General features: G+C 36.8%; 1 protein-coding gene across 2 annotated transcripts in view; it reads right to left on the reverse strand.

Moving 5' to 3' along the window:
- The window catches only part of UNC13C (unc-13 homolog C), a 564606-nt gene that overhangs the window by 84289 nt on the left and 459220 nt on the right, over positions 1–21097 (reverse strand). For both annotated transcript variants that reach the window (XM_039254229.1, XM_039254228.1), the window contains 2 exons: positions 11878–11966; positions 4519–4668 (listed from right to left, as the gene is read on the reverse strand). In XM_039254229.1, coding sequence (XP_039110160.1) covers positions 4519–4668; positions 11878–11966 — 239 coding nt within the window. The remainder of the gene's footprint in view (positions 1–4518; positions 4669–11877; positions 11967–21097) is intronic.

The following is a 21097-nucleotide window of genomic DNA, read 5'->3' on the forward strand; positions in this document are numbered from 1 at the left end:
CATATTTTCATCACTATAACTGCTCTAAAGTAACAACAAAGATGCATATAATTTTACTTAAGAGCCAAAAGTTTTCAGTTTTATTGAGATACAATTAACATATCACATTGTGTAAGTTTCAAGTGTACAACATAATGATTTGATGTGCATATATATTATGAAATGATTATCACAATAAGTTCAGTTAACATCCATTACCACAGTTAAAGTTCTTATAAGATCTACTCTACCCTCAGTGATTTTTAAATATATGGTAAAATATTGTTAACTATAGTTACCATGCTATATGTTAATCCTTAAGACTTATTTATCTTACAACTCAAAGTTTGTACCTTTTGACCACTTTTACCCACTCTCCGGATCCCTCCACCTTATGGCAACTACCCATCTGTTCTCTTTCTCTAAGATCAGCTTTTTAAGATGTCAAATTTACCAACATTGATAGGTTTAAGTCTGTGTTTCTTATAAATTCTTCTGAAAGTGAGAATGATGATAACATCATCTGGTATTTATGTAACACCCTAAATTTAGAAACCTCTTCTGCAAATGCTTTTTGTTTATTACTATATTCATTTTATAAATCAAAAACAGGTTCAGAGGGGCGCCTGGATGGCTAGTTGGTTAAGCGTCTGACTCTTGGTTTTGGCTTAGGTCATGATCCTACGGTTCATGAGATGGAGCCGTGGGTTGGCCTCTGCACTAACAACATTGAGCCTGCTTAAGATTCTCTCTCTCTCTCTCTATCTCTGCCCCCCTTCCCCACTTGTGCATGACTCTTTCAAAATGAATAAATGAAACTTAAACAAACGTCAGGTTCAGAGATGTTAGGGAACTTGTTCAAGGAAGTGAAGTTAGTAAGTGAGGGCTGAAAAGTCCTCTAAATCCAGTGAGTTATCCAATGTGCCACATTATCATATGAAGGCCCAACAGTCTGTGAAGGCACAGTGTTGCATAGATATTTACTGAATGTGCCGGAATAGGACACTCAACTTCGTAAGGCTCCTTTAATAAGAGTTTATTAAGTCTGCTTCACAGAGGACCAGGGGTGGGTCATGTATTTCAGGATAGCCTCATTAACTCCCTACAGTGCTCCTAAGTTCTCTGTATGTTTTTGGACTCAGAAATTATAACCTGAGTTCTGGTTCTGAGAGAGATAGTATTGACTATTTTAAATATATATAATTAATATTCCAGAGGCAGGTGACATGTGAGAGGCAAAGGGAAAGATTTCCAAAATACCTATCTATGCAGAATTGTTTCTCTGAACACTACGGTACAAAGATACCTAATATAGGAAAACATATGAAAACAATCTCCTTTGGATGAAGATGGGGGTGGTGGTGTTGGGACCCCTGTGTGTAGTTATGGAATCTGCAGCCCCACTATTTAGAAACTACTGTTGGAGAGTAGCATTCATGATATGGACATAGGGTAGAAACCAGCAGATGTGTCATGGCAGAACCACAGTACCCAACCTCGGAGACATTCCTAGGGTAATCTGAGACAAGACAAATCTACCAGTTTCGTAGCAGATGTGTAATTTCCATTTTTAAAAGGTGTGGGTTTAAGCATTGACCTTGTTTTTATGGTCAGCTCATACACTTGGCATGTCAACCAACTGGCAATGAATGAATAGGTATAAAACCCCCGACATGTTTGTAGCTTGCATGGGATTTCTGCAAGCTGGAAATAGAGTTTACAGTTCATTTTATAGAGTCATGAGGTCTTGGTGAAGAAAATGAAACATAAAGACATGTTTTATTTAAAGACACTACACAAAGGGAGCCTATGCATTTATAATATAACATGATTTCTAAGGGGGTTTTCTCAAAGCTACCTTAAAGACTTTGAGCCCTCCATTTGTTCATTTTAAATGAACAAAAAGGAGATATAGCAACTGCTTCCTTAATTTAGAGGTAAGCCAGTCTATAATGCAGACAGAAAAGCATATATTTTGGGAACTGAGCTATCTAGATTGGTTAACCACAGACCAATTAACCAGACAACTTTCAAATACCATGTATGTCAGCTGGCATTAGAGATTTGCTGTCATACAGTTGATCAGATTTTCATGAAGACAATACCCAGCTGTTCTGCCTCCTCAAGAATCACCATCCCTCATTTCCATACCTCTAAGTCCTATCCACCTTGAAAGGTCTAATGCAAATGCAATTTCTACTGATGGTTTGAACAAGAAATTATTACATCTTATTGGGTTTATTTGTGTACTTTATTTTTCCTAACCTGTTAGTTCCCTAAGAACAGAATTAACATCTGACTTTTAAAAATCTCTCCTAACAAATGGCACACATTTTTATTAGACTTTAGAATTTGTGCAACTCTTCATGCCTCAAATCTCTTTCCAAAAATTTAAATCTTTTACAAATTTTTAAAGCTCCCAGATGTTTTTTGTATCTTTATATACTGTCCCTTTCTACTAAGAATTAGAAATATATAGATATAGATTATATAATAATGTATAATTCTAAGTGGAAAATTAAGACAGTAAAATAATCTAAATATGCTAAAAAGAAGGGTCCACTGACTTTATGGGCTCATTTTACAGATGGTGAAATGGATTCAAGGTCTCTCAACTAGTAGTTAACAAGATTAGATAACTTAGAACTTTCTGTATGTTCCATAATATTTGGTTATAGTACACAAAAAAATAGTTTTGCTAATGATAAATGACTGGTTGGAAGTTTAAAACCAGAAGGGATTCCAGTAGAAGTTTTATGAGGATTGCTTTGTCCTGCTCTGCATTAACCATCACATTCATGACCAAATGGGGGTGTGTTTATGTGATTTGATTCTGTATGGGTCATAGAAAAGAGCCATCTCATAAGATAAAACGTCAAGGAGTTATATAGCAAATTAAATGGTAGTTTTGTTTTGTCTCTTGTTTCTTCTACAGCCATATGTCTACCTCCCTCTTGCTAAGCTATCTCCTAGATATTTCCTCATAAAAATAGAAAACAAGACAATTTGTCTACCAAAATTAAAATTAAAGTGATAAGAACATTAGTCTTGGTTATGCAATGCTATAAACAAAGGGAAATGGAATTAAAATTTAAATGCTACGGGTGCCTAGGTGGCTCAGACAGTTAAGCTCATGAGTCTTGATTTCGACTCAAGTCATGATCTCATGAGATCGAGCCTTGCTTCAGGCTCTGCACTGGTAGTGTGGAGCCTGCTTGGGATTCATTCATTCTCTCTCTCTCTCTCTCTCTCTCTCCCCCCACCCCCCTGCCCCTTCCTCACTTGTCATCTCTCGTGCTCTCTCACGCTCTCTCCCCCCCAAAATAAACATTTTAAAAAATGAATAAAATCGGGGCGCCTGGGTGGCTTAGTCGGTTAAGCGTCTGACTTTCGCATAGGTCATGATCTCGCGGTTCGTGGGTTCGAGCCCCACGTCGGGCCCTGTGCTGACTGCCAGCTCAGAGCCTGGAGCCTGTTTCAGTCTGTGACCCCCTCTCTCTCTGACCCTCCCCTGCTCAAGCTATCTCTCTCTCTCCTAGAAATAAATAAAACATTTTTTAAAAATGAATAAAATACGTCATAAATATATAAAAGAGTTTCTCTCTACTAATGCTTTCTTTGTTATTCTTATCTTTAAAGAAAGCTATTATGTCCTTATTTATCTTGGTCCTTTGGTTTTAATTGATTTGCTGCAACAATATTAAATGAGGTAACATATGCAAACTACCAGGTATAATATTGTTCCCTTTATAGGCATTCAAAATAGTGTTAACTTTCACTGTTTAAGAAATCATGTCTCTGGTTGCTTTAGATCAGTGGTTCCCCATTGTGGACATATTTTAAAATATAGACGCTTTGACCCTATTCCAAATTATGAAATTAGAACTTCTAAGAGTAGGGACTAAGCAGAAGCATTAAAAAAATCAAGCCTTTTGGTTAAGAACACAGTCTTTGTTGATCACAAAAGTCTTCGTCTCCACCCATTCCTACCACTAATAGACAATAATCTCCATGGGGTCATGGACTTTGACTCTCTTCTTTGTCACTGCCTAGTGCCTAAAATAAAGTTTGATACAGATAGGTGTTCAATAAATTATTGAAGATTGAGTCAGACATCATCTATGTGCCTCTGAACTGAATGAATTCTGCTCATATTTGTGATATTTTCTTCTTCAGTTTTCTGACATGAAATCAGACATTCTGGACTCAACCGTCTTTTTTGATGTCCAGGAGGATGCAAGATGCAAAGCAGTATCTTATCTGAGGAGCATCAAATCCTAATGCTCTCTCCCCTCAGAACAACAAACTACTTAGTTACCATTATTTATTTCCTTTCCATTTTCCCTTTCCTGCACAAAGTCATTCCTGATTTTTTCCTGTTAAGTAATGAACTAAAGGTCTTTTCCTTTTTAATGAACTAGAGTATTACTCTAAAAGCCTTTTTAAAGTTATCTTATGTAGAGGAAAACAATTTTTTATCTTAAAAACGATATTAAATTTAGGGCAATGGTTAAAGAGAAAACTAGGTAGGAAACTTACGTTTTGTCTAAGAAGTCCATGAGGGGTCTTAACACAATCTCTGCATCCATTGCTGCACTGTTCTTATTCGCTGCAGTATTTCCATTTGTTCTCATTTGGTTTAGCTCAAAACTCATCTGTTTTATACAATCTTCAATGATAAGCTGGAAACTAAAAATAAGGAATATAAATTCTGAAATAAAAGCATTTATGACTCCTGTGTCTGTGTCTGTTTAATTCAACTCCAAGGAGTTTGATCTGTTTCATATGGTGTGAATTCCCATGCTCATCAGTCTTCAAACTTACTGTTGAGCTGCAAAAAATTTTGTTGCAATAAAAGCTTACTTGGGACCCATATAAGCAGATGAAAGTAATGCTCTTCAGGTTGAATTAATTTGAGTGGGGGTTTATTTGGCCCCATCTCGCACAGAGATAGCTGAGCATTCCTCTGGCCATTGTTTGGAAAAATGACTGTTCTTGAAAGACTCTCAGCATGGGGTTTACCTTTGTCACTAGGTGTCTGGGACTCCACACCATCTTCGTTTTCCTCTAACATCACTAGCTATGCTTTTTCTCAATTACCTGAACTCTAACCATTGGAGTAGGGTTGCCAGACATAGCAAATAAAAAGACAGGATGCCCAGGTAATTTGAATTTCGGATAGTGAGCATTTTTCAGTATATGTATGCCCCATGCAATATTTTGGACATATTTATATTAAACATATCCAGTTTATCTGAAATGCAAATTTAATCGTGCATATCCTATATTTTATCTGGCAGCCCTACATTGTAATCCACTAAGCTTGATCACTGGACCACTCCATTTCTTCATCAAATATAGCTTTTTTGGCAATCATTATACCAATTCCATGGCTTTCATACCATCAATATACTGGTGATTCCCAAATATGCATCCATAGACCTGACTTAAAATTTTTTTTTTTTTACTGTTTATTTATGTTTGAGAGACAGAGATAGAGTGTGAGCAGGGGAGGGGCAGAGAGAGGGAGAGACACAGATTCTGAAGCAGGCTCCGGGCTCTGAGCTGTCAGCACAGCACCCAAAGTGGGGCTTGCACTCAAGAACCACAAGATCATGGCCTGAGCCGAAGCTGGATCCTTACCCAACTGAGCCACCCAGGTGCCCCTGCAGACCTGACTTCTAATGTGAGCTCCAGACCACTTTATTAAACCGCCTATGAAAACTTCCTACTTAGAAGTTCAGTGTGTTTTCTCATACCAATATCCAGTCCATCAACAAATCATTATAAAGTATCCTAAATGTTAGTGTTCTTCGAATTCTCTGAGAACCTTATCTTATAGACACTGTTATGTTCCCTCTCCCTTGAAATTTCTCATGGGTCTCTTGGTCCCTCACTCTTAGGCATACACCAAATGACAAGTCCTTTGAGAATTCTTTTTTTAAAAAAAATTTTAACCTTTATTTATTTTTGAGAGAGAGAGAAACAGAGTGTGAGCAGTGGAGGGGCAAAGAGAGAAGGAGACACAGAATCTGAAGCAGGCTCCAAGCTCTGAGCTGTCAGCACAGAGCCCGAAGTGGGGCTTGAACCCATGACTGCAAGATCATGACCCATTCCTTGGCAGTTATTTTTCTTAATTGCACCATTATTCTATATATATTATTATTTGACACATTGCATACTTTTGATTTATTTATTTCTTGCCTGTTGCCCTAAGTGGAATGTAAATGCTATGAAGGCAAGGAGATTTTTTTTTTTTTTTTTTTTTCCGAAGAAAAAGATGTCAGAGGGGTCAAAAGGGGAGTGCGGAAGAACAATCGCAGACAGTCTCAACAGACCTTTTTCCTTCCACCCACTTCTGTTACCTCTCTATTCCAAGGATTTAGTTTTTAATTTTTTTATGTTTATTTATTTTTGAGAGAGACNCTTTTGATTTATTTATTTCTTGCCTGTTGCCCTAAGTGGAATGTAAATGCTATGAAGGCAAGGTTTTTTTTTTTTTTTTTTTTTTTTTTTTGGTGCTACTTATCCACACCATAGAACAAGATGTCACACTTTACAAAAGGGGATTGCTGAAGAACAATGGCTGAATGTATCAACAGACCTTTTTCCTTCCACCCACTTCTGTTACCTCTCTATTCCAAGGATTTAGTTTTTAATTTTTTTATGTTTATTTATTTTTGAGAGAGACAGAGGAGCAAGTGAGCAAACAAGCACAGCAGGGGCAGAGAGAGAGAGAGAGAGAGAGAGGGAGACACAGAATCCGAAGCAGGCTCCAGGCTCAGACCTGTCAGCACAGAGCCTGATGCGGGGCTTGAACCCACAAACTATGTGATCATTACCTGAGCTGAGGTTAGATGCTTAACTGAGCCAGGCACCTCACCACTCCAAGGATTTAAATAAGTGTATGAAGAGAAATCTTTAGCATTATTTTTTCATTTTTTGTATTTCTTACTGAAATAATTGGCACAAAGTAGGACATGTAAATAATGGAGGCTCATCATCACCACCTTTCTTCCATAGTGTCTATTACTTTCCCATTTCCAACAAAAGGAGTAATTATTACAGATGTACAGGCAGGCAAGAAAAAAAGAAACATTTAGGAGAATGGGGATTAATGAAACCTTGTATAATGGTCCCATCACTAGAATGGTGATGATTAGAAAGAAAAAGTCTGTTTAAAATAGTATCACAATTGGGGTGCCTGAGTGGGTCAGGCCTGATTGAACATCTGACTTTAGATGTCTGCTCAGGTCATGATCTCACGATTTGTGAGATTGAGCCCTATGTTGGGCTCTATGCTAACAGCATGGAGGCTGCTTGGGATTCTCTTTCCCTATATCTCTCCCCTCCCCCAAATTGTGTGTGCATCTCTCTCTCTCTCTCTCTCTCTCTCAAAATAAACACTCAAAAAAGATACAGTAATTGAATCAATCCCTTTCTTCTTTCTTCTTATAACCACACACAAAGGCTATAAAGTTCATATTATTTGAGTAGTATCCAACTCTACTAATTCCTAACATTTTATATAGATAGAAATTTAGGAATTTTCACCATATGATGCTTCCATTAAGTAGAAAGAATATAAATATCAATGGATGCACTCTACAAATATTTTAAAATACTGTGTGCCAATATTAGTTCATAGATGCTGAAGATTTCCCAACAAACAAAACAGCATGTCTTGTTCTTGTAGCATATAGGAGAATTTTAGAATTTACATCATGCAAATATTTTACTTAGCCTGTTGTCCAATGTTTATTTTTCAAATTTTTGGTTTTGCTACCATATATAGGAAATCTTTGATATATTTTAAGTTATCACAACTTGGAAGTTTTCCTTCCCCCTGGACCTTTAAAAACTGTTATTTAGTTTGAAAGAGAGGGGACAGTGAGCAGGGGGAGGGGCAGAGAAAGAGGAGAGAGAGAGTGTACCATGCAGGTTCCATCCTGTCAGCAAAGAGCCCAACATGGGGCTCGATCTCACAAGTTGTGAGATCATGACCTGAGCCAAAATCAAGAGTTAGCTACTTAATGGACTGAGCTACCCAGGTGCCCACCTCCTGGACATTTTATAGCAGATTTATAAGTAAATTGCCCTGTAATTTTCAGCATTTAGTCAAGACCTGAATCTCCTTTTACCATCATCCATCTTTGGCTCCTGAGTTCTCCTTGACCCTCTTTACCATTGACAATACCATTCCTGCCCCTCTGGCCTTGGTATCTGTATTTGTTTCTGGATCCTTGAACCACAGCTTGTCCTGATGCATGTGGCTCATTTCTTGGCTTCCTGCATGACTTTCTAATTCAATGAGACATCCTCTTTCAGAGTCAGGTCCAAAGGAATCCAGCTGTGCTCACATTCTAGCTTTTATCTGGCTAGACCTGCCTTTAGACTTTTGTTAGGTTGTTGTGGAGGAAGGTGGTGGTGGGCATGGTGGAGAATGTGAGAAAGTAAGTGGTGATAGTGGTGGTGTGTGTGTTTAGTGACAGTGTGGTGGTAAATACTTGGAACAATAGAAAAGCAAGGTAGATAATGTTGGAAAATGTGGACTAGTTGATTTGCCACTGGGTCATCAGTGATCCTGTTGACTGTGGTACTAATCACCCTTGAAATAGCCACTTTCTTTTGCACTGTTTCTCAAACCAGTGTACTGGGGTGGAGGATGGATTGAGCAGAAGAAGGTATGATAGTTATTTAAAAAAATGTTTAAATGAGTTCTCCTACAATAGACCCACATGGTGAACTCCCACCCGAAGCCACCTGTGTGTGTGAGATAAGGCATATGGAGGAAGGGTTATCAGTGTATCAGAGATAATAACATTTTATCTCAGCATAAATCCAGGATAAACCAACACCTATATTTCACCTAAAATTTTTGTCTCTATTCATTTATGGTAAATTCACCTAAAATATTTTTTTCTGTATCATTTTTTTTGGTTGGAGAAGTCTTTAGTAATCAGCTTGCATACAAGTGGTACCAGTTAATAATGACAGATTTTGTAAGCACCCATGAAGCCAAATACTAACAGGAGAATTTCTAGTAAATGTTCCTGAATTCTTTTCTTAATCCAGCTAGCCACTGGTACCAAAGACATCATTAAAAGAAATGTAGTAAGCCAAAAGCCAACTCCAAAATGTAAGCAGAAACCTAAGTGGCACAAGTTTAGAAAACTCAAGAACATCTGTAAGAACATCTTTAAGATTTCAGTGAAACTATATCACATAGTTTCCTCCCATCAAACAAAAAGGAACAAAACAAATTAAAAAGTATTTATTCAGATGAGCATGTCAAGGTCCCAGGAATCTGGGCTTCAGATGTGTGGTTTGGCTCTGCCCTGACTTTACTGTGAAATCATCCTACCAACTCCATATGCTAACATTATGTGATTGGGATTTTTAATAACACCAGATAAAACAGATTTCGGGGAAATTAACTATACACTTAATTTAGCATTAAGAAATGCTAATTTTGACTCTAAAGAAGGTTGATTCAGATTACAACAATCCAGTTTGACTTCACAGTGTGGTCACACTGATCATTATAGACATCCCATCCACCTGGTGTGATGATCTGGTTGGTTGTATGGGAAATAAATTCATACCAAAAGATATATAATAATTATTCTTTTTATAAGAAAAGTATGACATGGGGGTTGTTTATTCCAATAATCCTAGCCATAATTGCACAAAATACTAAATTCTTTCCTATATTTAATAAAATAATGAAGAAATAGTACTGGGTAACCAGGAGTTTGAATATCTAGGTTAAGATAGCTGGCTTCACAGGAACAAAATACTTCAAGTGCCCTTCTAAGAATCTAATAAGCATCACTCCTTGTTTCTTAAGTTTGCTCACATTTTTTCAAATCATAATTTCAGCCTTTGTAATCTGAATAGTCCTCCTATCAAACAAAACAGAACAAAACAAAATAAAAAGTATTTATTCATAAGGATGATTTGGCTATATTCCAAAAAGTAATTTGACTATATGTTTTCTATTTATATTCTAATTTCTTTTCTGTTGAGTCATCTTATTTCCCATGAGGTTCTGAACACCCCTTGCTATCCCAGACACCTTTTTGTTTTCCCTGACTTTGCTAAATAATCTCTATTTTTGTCTTTTTAGCTTAAGGCAACAGTCTTTTGCTAACCACATATTAATAATTCACAACTTCACTGAAGAGAGGTAAGCCTAAACTGACTGACCAAAGGCCCCCATCAACTAAATGTCACTCAATGAGTGACTCAATGAGCCCCAACATTCTTCAGACAATGTCTGCATCTCCAACTCTGGGTACACAGAATCTTCAAATTGCTTATTAATATGTAGGCCAAGTAAGCAGAATCATCCAGGTCAGCTAACAACACAAAACAGAAGGCAGGGCAATCACCTTGGGCTCAATACAGCAAGGCTGTCTCTTGTTCAGCACCTGGGCTGTGAAAGTGGTCTATATAAAGACAATGAACATACCCCTGATAATAGAGAGAAGGACAATATGGGATTCTCCTTTACTTTGTATCATTGCTATATTTAAAAAATAAGTATGATGCTTTTAGTGTCTTTTTCTTTTTAGTCTTTCTGATTTGAAACAGCATATTTAGTCAATATTTATTAAGCATGTATCTTTCCAAAACTCTGTAATAAGTGATGAGTGGGGTTCAAAGAGATAGCTAACCTTCACCTTTAGAATAACTTTGATAGTGCCATTTGAGAACAGAGCACAGTATGTAAACATTTATTGAAATAATACTTAAAGCAAATTCTGGGGGCACCTGGGTGGCTCAGTCTTAAATGTCTGACTTCAGCTCAGGTCATGATCTCAGGGTTTGTGAGTCTGAGCCCCTCATCAGGCTCTGTGTTGACAGCTCCGAGCCTGGAGCCTGCTTCAGACTCTGTGTCTCCCTCTCTTGCTCCCCCACTCGTGCATTGTCTCTTTCTCAAAAAGTGAATAAGCACTAAAAACTTGTGAAGCAAATCTGTATGAAGTTAATGAACCTCATTAAAGATGTGTTTGCTTTTCTATTTTAACATTTGATGATGATCTAATGGTTTTTTCCTGTAGGACCAAAATGACGTTTATTTAGGATAGATTTTTCCTCTCTTTAGAGCCACACTATAGACAAGAAAAGTTAATTGTTTAAAAATAGAGGCGACTGGGTGGCTCTGTCAGTTAAACATCAGACTCTTGGTTTCGGCTCAGGTTATGACCTCATGGTTTCGTGGGCTCAAGCCCCACACTGGGCTCTGTGTTGGCAGCATGGAGACTGCTTGGGATTCTCTGTCCCCTTGCCCCACTTGGGGTGTCTCTCTTTCAAAAATAAGTAAATAAACTTAAAAAACAGAAAAAATATAGATGTGCCAGTACTCTCCCATGGGGTAATTACATCAAGATTCCTAAACCCTAAAACCTAGAACCCTGGCTTTATTAGCTTATGGGGTTGGAATTCAGTTCTTTGGAAGTGCAGCCACACTGACATAAATGGCACGAATGCAACTCAGTTTTCTTTTGTATGTAATGGGTCCCTCCCTCCCTTCATTCTATCAATAGCCAGTTGCTAAGCTCTATGTATTAGAATTTCAATTAGGAATGAGATATGTGGTTTCTGAGCTTAAGAAGCACACTAGTAAAGTCAGGGAGACAGGCAAGTAAAGCAGAATTTAGAGCACAGTGTCAGAAGTGCTACTCAACTGAAGGATCACACAAAGTTCTGGGGAACATGTATCAAGATATCACTGGTAGATTTTGGGGTCGTGAAAGACTAGAGGAGATAGTGCTTTGTGTGATTACTGAAGTTAAATGAATTTAGCTAGTGAGGGAGAGAAAAAGCATCGAAGGCATGATTACTATTGGCAGAAACCCAACACATTTGGATAATAACTACGTAGCCACTTACCTTTCACCGTAAGTGATGCTGAGCTCATCCAGAACCCCATTGAGTTTAACTTGTAGTTCTTTTAGAATAGCACTAGCTTCAGGATCTAGCTGCAGAAAGACCATAAACAGTATTACTTTGGAGTTGTGAGAAAGTATGCTTTTGTTTCTCTTACAAGCATTTTACTGGTTACAAGGTAAACTTCAAATAATACAACACACATATCCTCTTTCCTTTCCTTTTTTATCTTTCAAATTAAGTGCAGAATTTAGGAAATTCTAAATATGTATGAAAAAATGATCAAAATGCATGGCATGCATTAAATGAGAGCTAGATAGCAAAGCCTTTGTTGGTTATAGCAATGGGATGCAAGGCATGAGAAAGAAACCTCTAGAACACGGTAACTTCCTAACTTAGAAAATCTATTGTGTTATACATTAGTTGAATCTACATGTTGCTTCAAAATATAGTTCTGTTTTTACTGTTCCTCTAAATAAATAGGCCCATTAAAAATAAAAAAAATAGTAAGGAAAATTAATTTGTGAGTGTTGCACTGTGACTTGACTGTATTTTTATATTTTTCTAACTATAGTTAAAATTAATAGTTAAAATTAAAAGTTAAATTATAAACTGTAGAATTAAAAATAGGAAAAATAAATTATCCAAGCACTCCAATGTTTCTCTGAGGTGAGAGGCCTAATGCCAATTAGCAACTCAGAGTTCAAGATCCCATGTTTTTAATTTTATTTTCATTTTTATTTAAGTTTTCAAATATTTAAGCTTGAAGTTAAGTTACTGAACACATTTAGGGTCAAAGAAAAAAGAATTAAATCAAGATAAATTGTATTTGAAGCGGTTTTTACAATGCAAACTTTAAAAGTCAACTTTTCTTTTATTGGCTTTCAATTCTTAAAATAATGTTAATCATTACAAGCAAAAACTATACTGTAAATAAACACATCAATATATTGACAGAATATTTTTATAATTAAAGTTCAGCATCAACACAAACTCCACTAGCACTTTAGAAACTCTTATTCTTTTTAAATATGTTTTTTGCAACTGTCAAAAAAGAATGACTTGTAACAGATGTATTACCTCAAGTTGATAGGAACTCAGGTAAAAGGCAATCTAGAATATTCTCTAAAATTAAGCCAACCTTCCTTTGACTCTTTAGAAATCCGTTTCTTGCTGTTAGTACCTATAATTCTTATGCAAGCTGATCTACTATTGAAAAGAAGGGATTGGATAAAGCCAGCTTTTGGGGCTAGAACAAATTAAAGGAAGACTTATAAACAGGAGAACCTAATAAGGACACCAAAAGATGCATGACACAATATCAAATTTAAACTCTTGGGAGCCAGCCCAGAACCAAATAATATCCCTGATAGTATTCACTGATCACTAAGTATTGTAATCCTCCAAGAGCATTTTCTAGTACTAAGAGAATGTTAGGCAGAAGTATTATTTATATATCTCAACGCAGTGTATGGCTCTAGCTTATAAAATTGCACTTGGCCTCTGACTACTGATTATATCAAACAATCCTTGATGTCAATTTTGACTCAAATTCAGGTGGTTTCAGCACTGGTTAGTTTCTGCTGTCCCTCTATAGACCCAATGTGATTCTTCTAGACTTTATCTTTTTCCTGTCCCCATCAACAGACAAGCTGACAGCTCTGACACACAGGCCACTCTAACGAACATAAGCTTCTTTAGGATTTGGAAAATTAGAATATCCTTGAGTCTCATCCTTTCTGAGAGTCCCATTAAGCTATAACTGGTCATAAGACAGTGATTCAGAAAGACAATTAGATAGTACTTATTTTAAAGACACTGATAGGCAATGAAACAAAAATAGCCTAATAAACTGAAAATTCACCAAACTTCAGCCAAGAAAACATTTGTGGGTTGCCTGCCCCAATCCTAAGGAACCATTCAGTCTGAATGTTTCTTATTTTGTTTTCTTGCTATTGACCTAACACCAATTTTATTTCATTTGGATAAGATTTTTGGGCAACAGGAATGAGAGAGAAGCCATTCCATGGGTTTCTTCATGCTCCCCACTCTTTGGTAAACCACTTGGGTAGGTAGGTGTTAGTTCCCTATATATACACCTATCATCTCTAAAGAAATGGCTATGAGAGTAGAGGTTTTCCTGGAAATGGGATTGCTTCTTTTTTACTTTTAAAGTTTATTTATTTATTTTGAGGGAGGGAGGGAAGGGGAGAGAGAGCAAGAGAGCGCACAAGCGTGGGAGAGACAGAGAATCCCAAGCAAGTTCTGCCCCATCAGCTCGGAGTTTCACACAGGGCTCAAACTCACAAACCCATGAGATCATGACCTGAGCTAAAACCAAGAGTCAGATACTTAACCAACTGAGCCACCAAGGCAACTGGGATTGCTTCTTATATATAACGGGTATGTTGTTTACATATTAGTTTAATATACACATTTAGGTTTTTTTCACCTGTTAAGATAATGACTTTCAAGTCATATAAAAATAGATAGGTCAGTTGGATGAAATTAAGCTATTTTCTCATAAATTATTTTGGTCTACCTTTGGTATTTTGTGAATGGAGATTTCTTATCAAATAATTGGCTTTGGCTTGAAAATCTGAACCTGTCAAATCTATAGCAATTTAAATACTGGATGACAGTTTTCATTTCCTCACAGAAGCTTACGTTTCTAAGTGGGTGCAGGCTAACGCCTCTGTCATGTAACCAGGCCAAAAAAGGGAAAAAAAATCAGTTCTAGTTTCGGTTAAGTACTTGATGTTTATATGATAGAAATCATACCATTATAACATTAAAACAGAAACTGTAACTATGAGGCCAAATTGCAGGTCTTTTGCAATAATAATGATTAGAAATATCATACTCATCTACTTATAAAACCATCCCTTTAGGCAGCAAATTATCCAATTTTTGAGTTTTTCATTTCTTTATTTGCACATATTGAGACTTTTTCCTTACTACTACAAACTTCCTAAAGTTTGTAAGGAATAATAACTTGGGCTTTTAGACCTCATTACCTAAATTACCAACAGCACATTTTACAAATTATTGGCCACTTTAGAAAGGTAAAAGACTACCTGATTTTTTTCCCAAAGATTTAAAACTTAGCCTGGTTCTAACTGTAATATGGTATCAAATATCAACTTGCATTTTTAATATTGTTATTTAGAGTTATTATTAAAAGAAAAAAAAGAAAAGGGAAAAATATCAAGCATTCAAAAGTCAGAGTTAATAAATTATTCTAAATTACAAACTGAGGGGTGCCTGGGTGGCTCAATTAGTTAAGCGCCTAACTTTGCCCAGGTCACGATCTCACCATTTGTAGGTTCAAGCCCCACATCAGGCTATGTGCTGAAAACTCAGAGCCTAGAACCTGTTTCAGATTCTGTTTCCCTCTCTTTCTGCCCCTCCCCAGCTTGCACTCTGTCTCTCTCAAAAATAAATAAAAACATTTTTAAAAATTAAAAAAAATACAAACTGAATTAGCATATGTATCTAAACAACTTGGCTGGAAAAAATAAACAATAAATGGCTCCCTGTAAAGACAAATATACTCAATGAAGATTTAAGAATATGGAATGAAACTCTGAATTTGCAGGAAAGCTTTCAAAACAGATTTTATCCACAGTCCATGATAGGTTTTAGAATTCCAAAATCAAGGTTGGACGGGTGTTGTTCTAACGGTCGGAATGAACTATCATCATACATAGGCAGTCTCTTGAGATTTTACACCACTGACATATTTTACACCACTGAGCTTTGATTATAAAAAAGACTTGTCCAGAAGAGATAGCCAGCATGCAAGCTATCTTTTAAGTTCTTCTTCCCTAAGGTCCACTTCTCCTTTTCCTTTAAAAGACAATTCACCTATCACCCACTTTAGCCATTCTTTCCCTCCATGTTTCTGGCCACGCTCTTGGTAGCTCTAACTTCTGCACTGCCTGTTCTGTTTATTACGACATCTGTACAGCACTCTCTTTTAAGTGTTTTCTTATTAATCTATCCTTCCACTGATGTCTGTATTACTTAACTGTCCATCCTGGGTGTCTGTCCCTGCATGCATAAGCATTTACCAAATATTTGAAGAAGGAGGCGAGGGCAGAAGGAAATACTCCCTCAAAGGAAATTCTGATATCCAGAGTGCTCCTTCTTGCAGTGATAATTTGCATTGACTATTAATAGAATACTTCTGCATTTGAAGTCTTTTATATCTTAGCAACCATATATTCTAGAGTTACAAACTTAGTCCTGATTTCAAATTTTTGTCTCACTGTCAGACCATGTCAGATTATGTCCTGGTATCTGTTTAGTTAAAAAATCTGGTTACCATACCCACTCAACATGTTTTGTGTTTTACCAGCACACATTCTTTCCCTAAGGGATGTGAAGGGAATCCATGTTATTTCAGCCACTTAAAACAGCAATGGTTAATCCAACCATCAAGCTGTTGCTGGAGATACAACTAGTCATTTGGAAAGTGGCACTTAAATACTTTTTGAACAACTCAATACAAACTCTTTAAAAGACTTAAGGCTCTGTAGGAAGAAATGTTGTGTTAATTTTATTCCTGTCCCTCAATGTTCATTACTATCTCATCTCCTTTCTGTCATGTACAAGTTACTGGGCTTTTTTCCCTCCTGTTCAACTCATCAGTGTTAGAGTTCCATTATTTGCTTATTGAAACAAGTGACACTCCCTGGCCTTCATCTACACAGGGCCCAATATTTGGTCTTTAGACTGGTGGGTTTCATGCCGTGAATATTTTTCAGAACAATCCTTTAATAAATGCAAACATCATTACTATATCCATGAAGAAAACAGTGTCATTTCTGAGAAAAGTAGTTCAACTTGAGCTCTTGGTTCCTTCTTTTGGATTCTGTTCCACTAAATATCCCTTTCTATCTTCAGTCCCTTTCATCATTATCTTTATGACCCCATCCTATAAATGTACTCAACATTTTGTTAAAATAAAAAAGAGTTTAAAAAGCCAACTGATTTGGTACTATCTTCTCATCGATATCTCGCTAATATATTTTCTTCTCTTGACCATCAAATTGTTCATATCATAAATGTAAAACTTACAGCCTCCTTATTTCTTTAAAAAATTTTTTAAATGTTTTATTTATTTCTGAGAGATAGGACAGCATGAACAGGGGAGAGTCAGAGAGAGAGGGAGACACATAATCCGAAACAGGCTACAGGTTCTGAGATAGCTGTCAGCACAGAGCCCAACACGGGGCTTGAACCTGAACCGAAGTCAGACGCTTAACTGACTGAGCCACCCAGGCACCCCAATAGCCTCCTTATTTCTTTAATATTCATACACTATAGCGTTGTTTTCCCCCTGGATGCTCCACTGAAATGTTCACATATACATCACCAGTGGTTTCTTAATTGTGATCTCCATTGACTTTATTCAACCAGCCAGCATTCACCTTTGTTTTCTCAAGCTCTTTATTTCTTGTTTCTTTAGAGACTACCTTTTCCTACCTCTCCTACTTTTCTGCCTATCATTTGTCTCTTTTGATGACTTCTCTTTCTCTATATACTATTTACATATTATCCTTCAATTCTCCCTTCCTTGTCTCCTTTTCTTCACTCTATCCTTTCTTGAGCAGTCACATCCATGCCTATGTCTTCAATTTCCAACCCTATGTTAACAATCCCCCAGGTCTATATCTACAGCTTTAACAGGATGCCTGAGCATCATGTCTATATTCCCACATGCCTATTGGCCTTTTCTACTTGGATGACCTAAATGTCAGCATATCAAAAAGTGAAATTATTACCTGCCCATCCTTAACTTACATTAACTTAATGTCTCAGATTTTATTGATAGCATACCATTGTTTAAGGCAGAAATGTGAAAATCATCTTTGACTCTTCTTTGTCTTTCTACTTTCCATATTCACTTGGATACCAGATATGACCAATAATATCTCAAATATTTTCTCCATCTCTCCTGTCCTCTTCAACTTCTGATGCAGAATTATTCTCATCTAGAATATAATGCAATCATTTCCACATTGTGTTCTCATTTTCCCTTTAATTCCATCCTCCTAACGATTCCTAGAGTTGTTTTAATAAAGACCAAACCTGCTGGCCCGACTAGTTGGCTTCAACAAGGGAAATGCTTCAAGTAATTTATCACAGCCTTATCTGAGCTATGATTTTTTTTAATATTACTTTTTTCCAACCCTTCTATTTGACCGGAATTTATCTAATCTAAAATGGCTAGCTCAACTTAAAACATATGATTGAGAAATCACTGAACATTCCCTAGTGAATCCAGCAGGAAATTGCTCTCCTTAGAATGACCTAAATCACCTTGCAGAGTTATGGCATTCAACATGGGTATTGCGGTGTGTTGTCTGGAATTTAAAAATTTGTGCTCCAGGTCCACCAATGCTATTCTGTCTTTTGTTTCCTTTTTTATCCTCTTAGGAGAGACCCTCCCCCAGGAAGTTACAAGACCATTTTAAGAGATAGACAATGACTTTTTCTTTCTGCCATTCAGATTTGCATGAACTGTTATGCTAGAGTATCATCAATTATATAAATTCATGCCTCTAACTCTTTGGCTTCGAAAGTTGAACATCAGTAGCTGTCTCTCATCCTAATTAGACAGTATGCAGTAAATCCAACTGTCATTGTGCTTCACATCAACTGAATGCCTTTGAGATATAATACATTAGGTTCTTCAGCCTAGACAACTGAAGGGAAAAAAACCTTTCCTTTTTCTCTGTACTTCATAAAAATATTATACCTTCAGACCTCATATGAGTAATAAGACCCATTCTTTTCTCTTAAACATCCCCCCCCACCTTTCACCTACAACACATAGACTTAACCTCTACTCTATGGGTTTATAACAAGTGTTGTCTTATAACCACAGAATTTTAGAACTAGAATGAACTTCAGAAACCATATAGTACAATTCCCCCTATTTTATAAGTGGGAAAACCAAGGTCTGGACGATGTGCCATGCTCCATGACATATTTTGGGACCACACTAGGACTGAGAAACAGCAGTCTAAGAAGCCATATTTTTTAAAGAAATTCTCTTCAGAAAATGCTCATTAAAAAAATAAACAAGTACAATAACTTGATTGAGAAGGAACGTTGGGCTTAATAGCTCCATCTATTGGCTGACTAACCATGTAACTGGACAGAGTAGGATTCAGTCAGGAGAAGAAAGGAAACACAAAACTTATGTTTAGAATTTATTCTATAAAAACTGACTTTTCCCCCTGTTTCACTCTGTCTTTCCCCTTCGGCTACTCACATTACTGCCTCCATCCACCATTAGGCAATGTGAATATAGTCTGTTCAATCAACTGAAATGAGTACCTGTTGAACAGTAATCGATGGAGACACAATTCCCTCAGTGAGGCATTTGCATGAGGTGCCTGAGGGCCTCTCAATTAAGTAGAAGAAGAAGGGGATTGGCAGGGTTAGAGAAGTAAGTTTTCCTAGTTTGCATTGATTTATGGTTTGTGAAGGCAAGCATAAACAGTCAAAGAGGATCACAAGACAATAGAATAGGTCTATTATAGAAAATGGCAGTTAAGCTCTATTTTTTTCTCCCTTCTGGCTGTGACTTGAATTCTCTCTCAAGTTCTCTTAAGGTTTAGACACAGGTTAGTTTAAATAGAGACTTGATGGCACAGGAGTGACCCTATGATTTCTTGGGAATACTCTGGGCAATGAGGTTAACAAGCAGTACCTGCCCAAGTCTTTATTTCATCCTGCCACGGGTCACCCACCCAGAAACTTCTCAACCTAAGAGATGGCACCCTTTCTTAATTTCACAAGCTGAACTGTACATGGTAGTAGTGCTAGATTCTTAGTCATACTTATTAAATCACATCAATGCAATTTGCCCTTCTGGCCCTCATTATTCTTTTAATTTTCTATTAGGTCTGATTTGTTAAAAGCAATCATAGAGATGGTTTGGAGGAGAAAGAAACCAGGCAATAGCTGCATGCCTTCAAAATACAAGGCCATTATTTCAAATATTCAGTTCCACTTGTTATCTGCTGCCATAAAACGAAAAATAGCTGCTTGCTTTTACTGAATTCAGCCAAATGACATCTCACCTTTGAACTCTATTTACACATTAAGAGACTAGAAGTTTCAATTTATTCTTTGAATTATTGCAGGATAAGATATAATAACTACAGCTTTCATTTTAAAGGATATTTTCAAATTTGTAAAGTGTTGGGGGGTCCACTCCCAAACCTTATTACTTTAATTTTTCTGACTGTATTAATAAACTTCCTGTCTCATCTCCTATTCCCCTACAGATTCAGTAAATATAAGTGGCAACAACAGACCCTTCTACGAAATAGAAAAAAACCTTTCCAAATTGCTTAAGAAAACAGTTTTAGAACTACAAGGAAGGGATGACTAGTTTCACTTGTTTATTTTATTATCTAAGACATCTGATACATACTTTATAATTTACTTTGTAATGGCTGGAAAAGAGATGAAAACAGGAGACCAGTTCTCACTAACGTATTAACTAGTGAGTACTCTCTCTATTTACATTAAGGAGAAAAGGTGAAATAGATCAGAAACCTGAACATAAAGCTTAGCTTCCATACAACCACACCTTTTGATAAGGTTATGTATAAAATGTAAACGTAAAGTCTAGAATGTTTAAAAAATTATAAATATTTGTTTATTATTGCAAATTGGTCTCCTATGTTTTTGGATCACTGCATTCCTTAATGCAAACATTTGCCTGTGCCATTGCATGCTGTCTCCAGGTCCATTCCAACATGTCATATCCTCTGTATTCTCCAGATTCAAAACATATTAAGTAGGTCAGTGAGGTGTGTTGCACAGATAAGACAAAGGAGCCTTCTGAGCCGTTTCCTAATTACGCGGCTGCTGTTCTAAAAGCACAGAGCAGTAACTCTCAAAATGTGGTCCCCTGAGCAGTAGCTTCAGCATCAGGGGAATTTGTTAGGAATGCAAGTCATCAGGCTCCACCCAAGACCTACAGAATCAAAAAGTCTGGGAATGGAATTAGCAACTTGTGATTTAATCAGCTACCCGGGTAGTTGTATTGCTTGCTGACGTTACAGAACTACTAGTGTGAAGCATTATTTCCTTTAAAGCAGTGCTCTTCAACCTGCTGTTGCCAGCAAGTATCATGATGAAAGGATAATGCTAAGTAAATTATGACAGGGGTTAATTTTTGTCCTCTCTGGTGGGG

Source organism: Hyaena hyaena, unplaced genomic scaffold (genome assembly GCF_003009895.1).
Source record: "Hyaena hyaena isolate Hyena2069 unplaced genomic scaffold, ASM300989v1 scaffold_479, whole genome shotgun sequence".
In the NCBI taxonomy this organism is placed as follows: domain Eukaryota; kingdom Metazoa; phylum Chordata; class Mammalia; order Carnivora; family Hyaenidae; genus Hyaena; species Hyaena hyaena.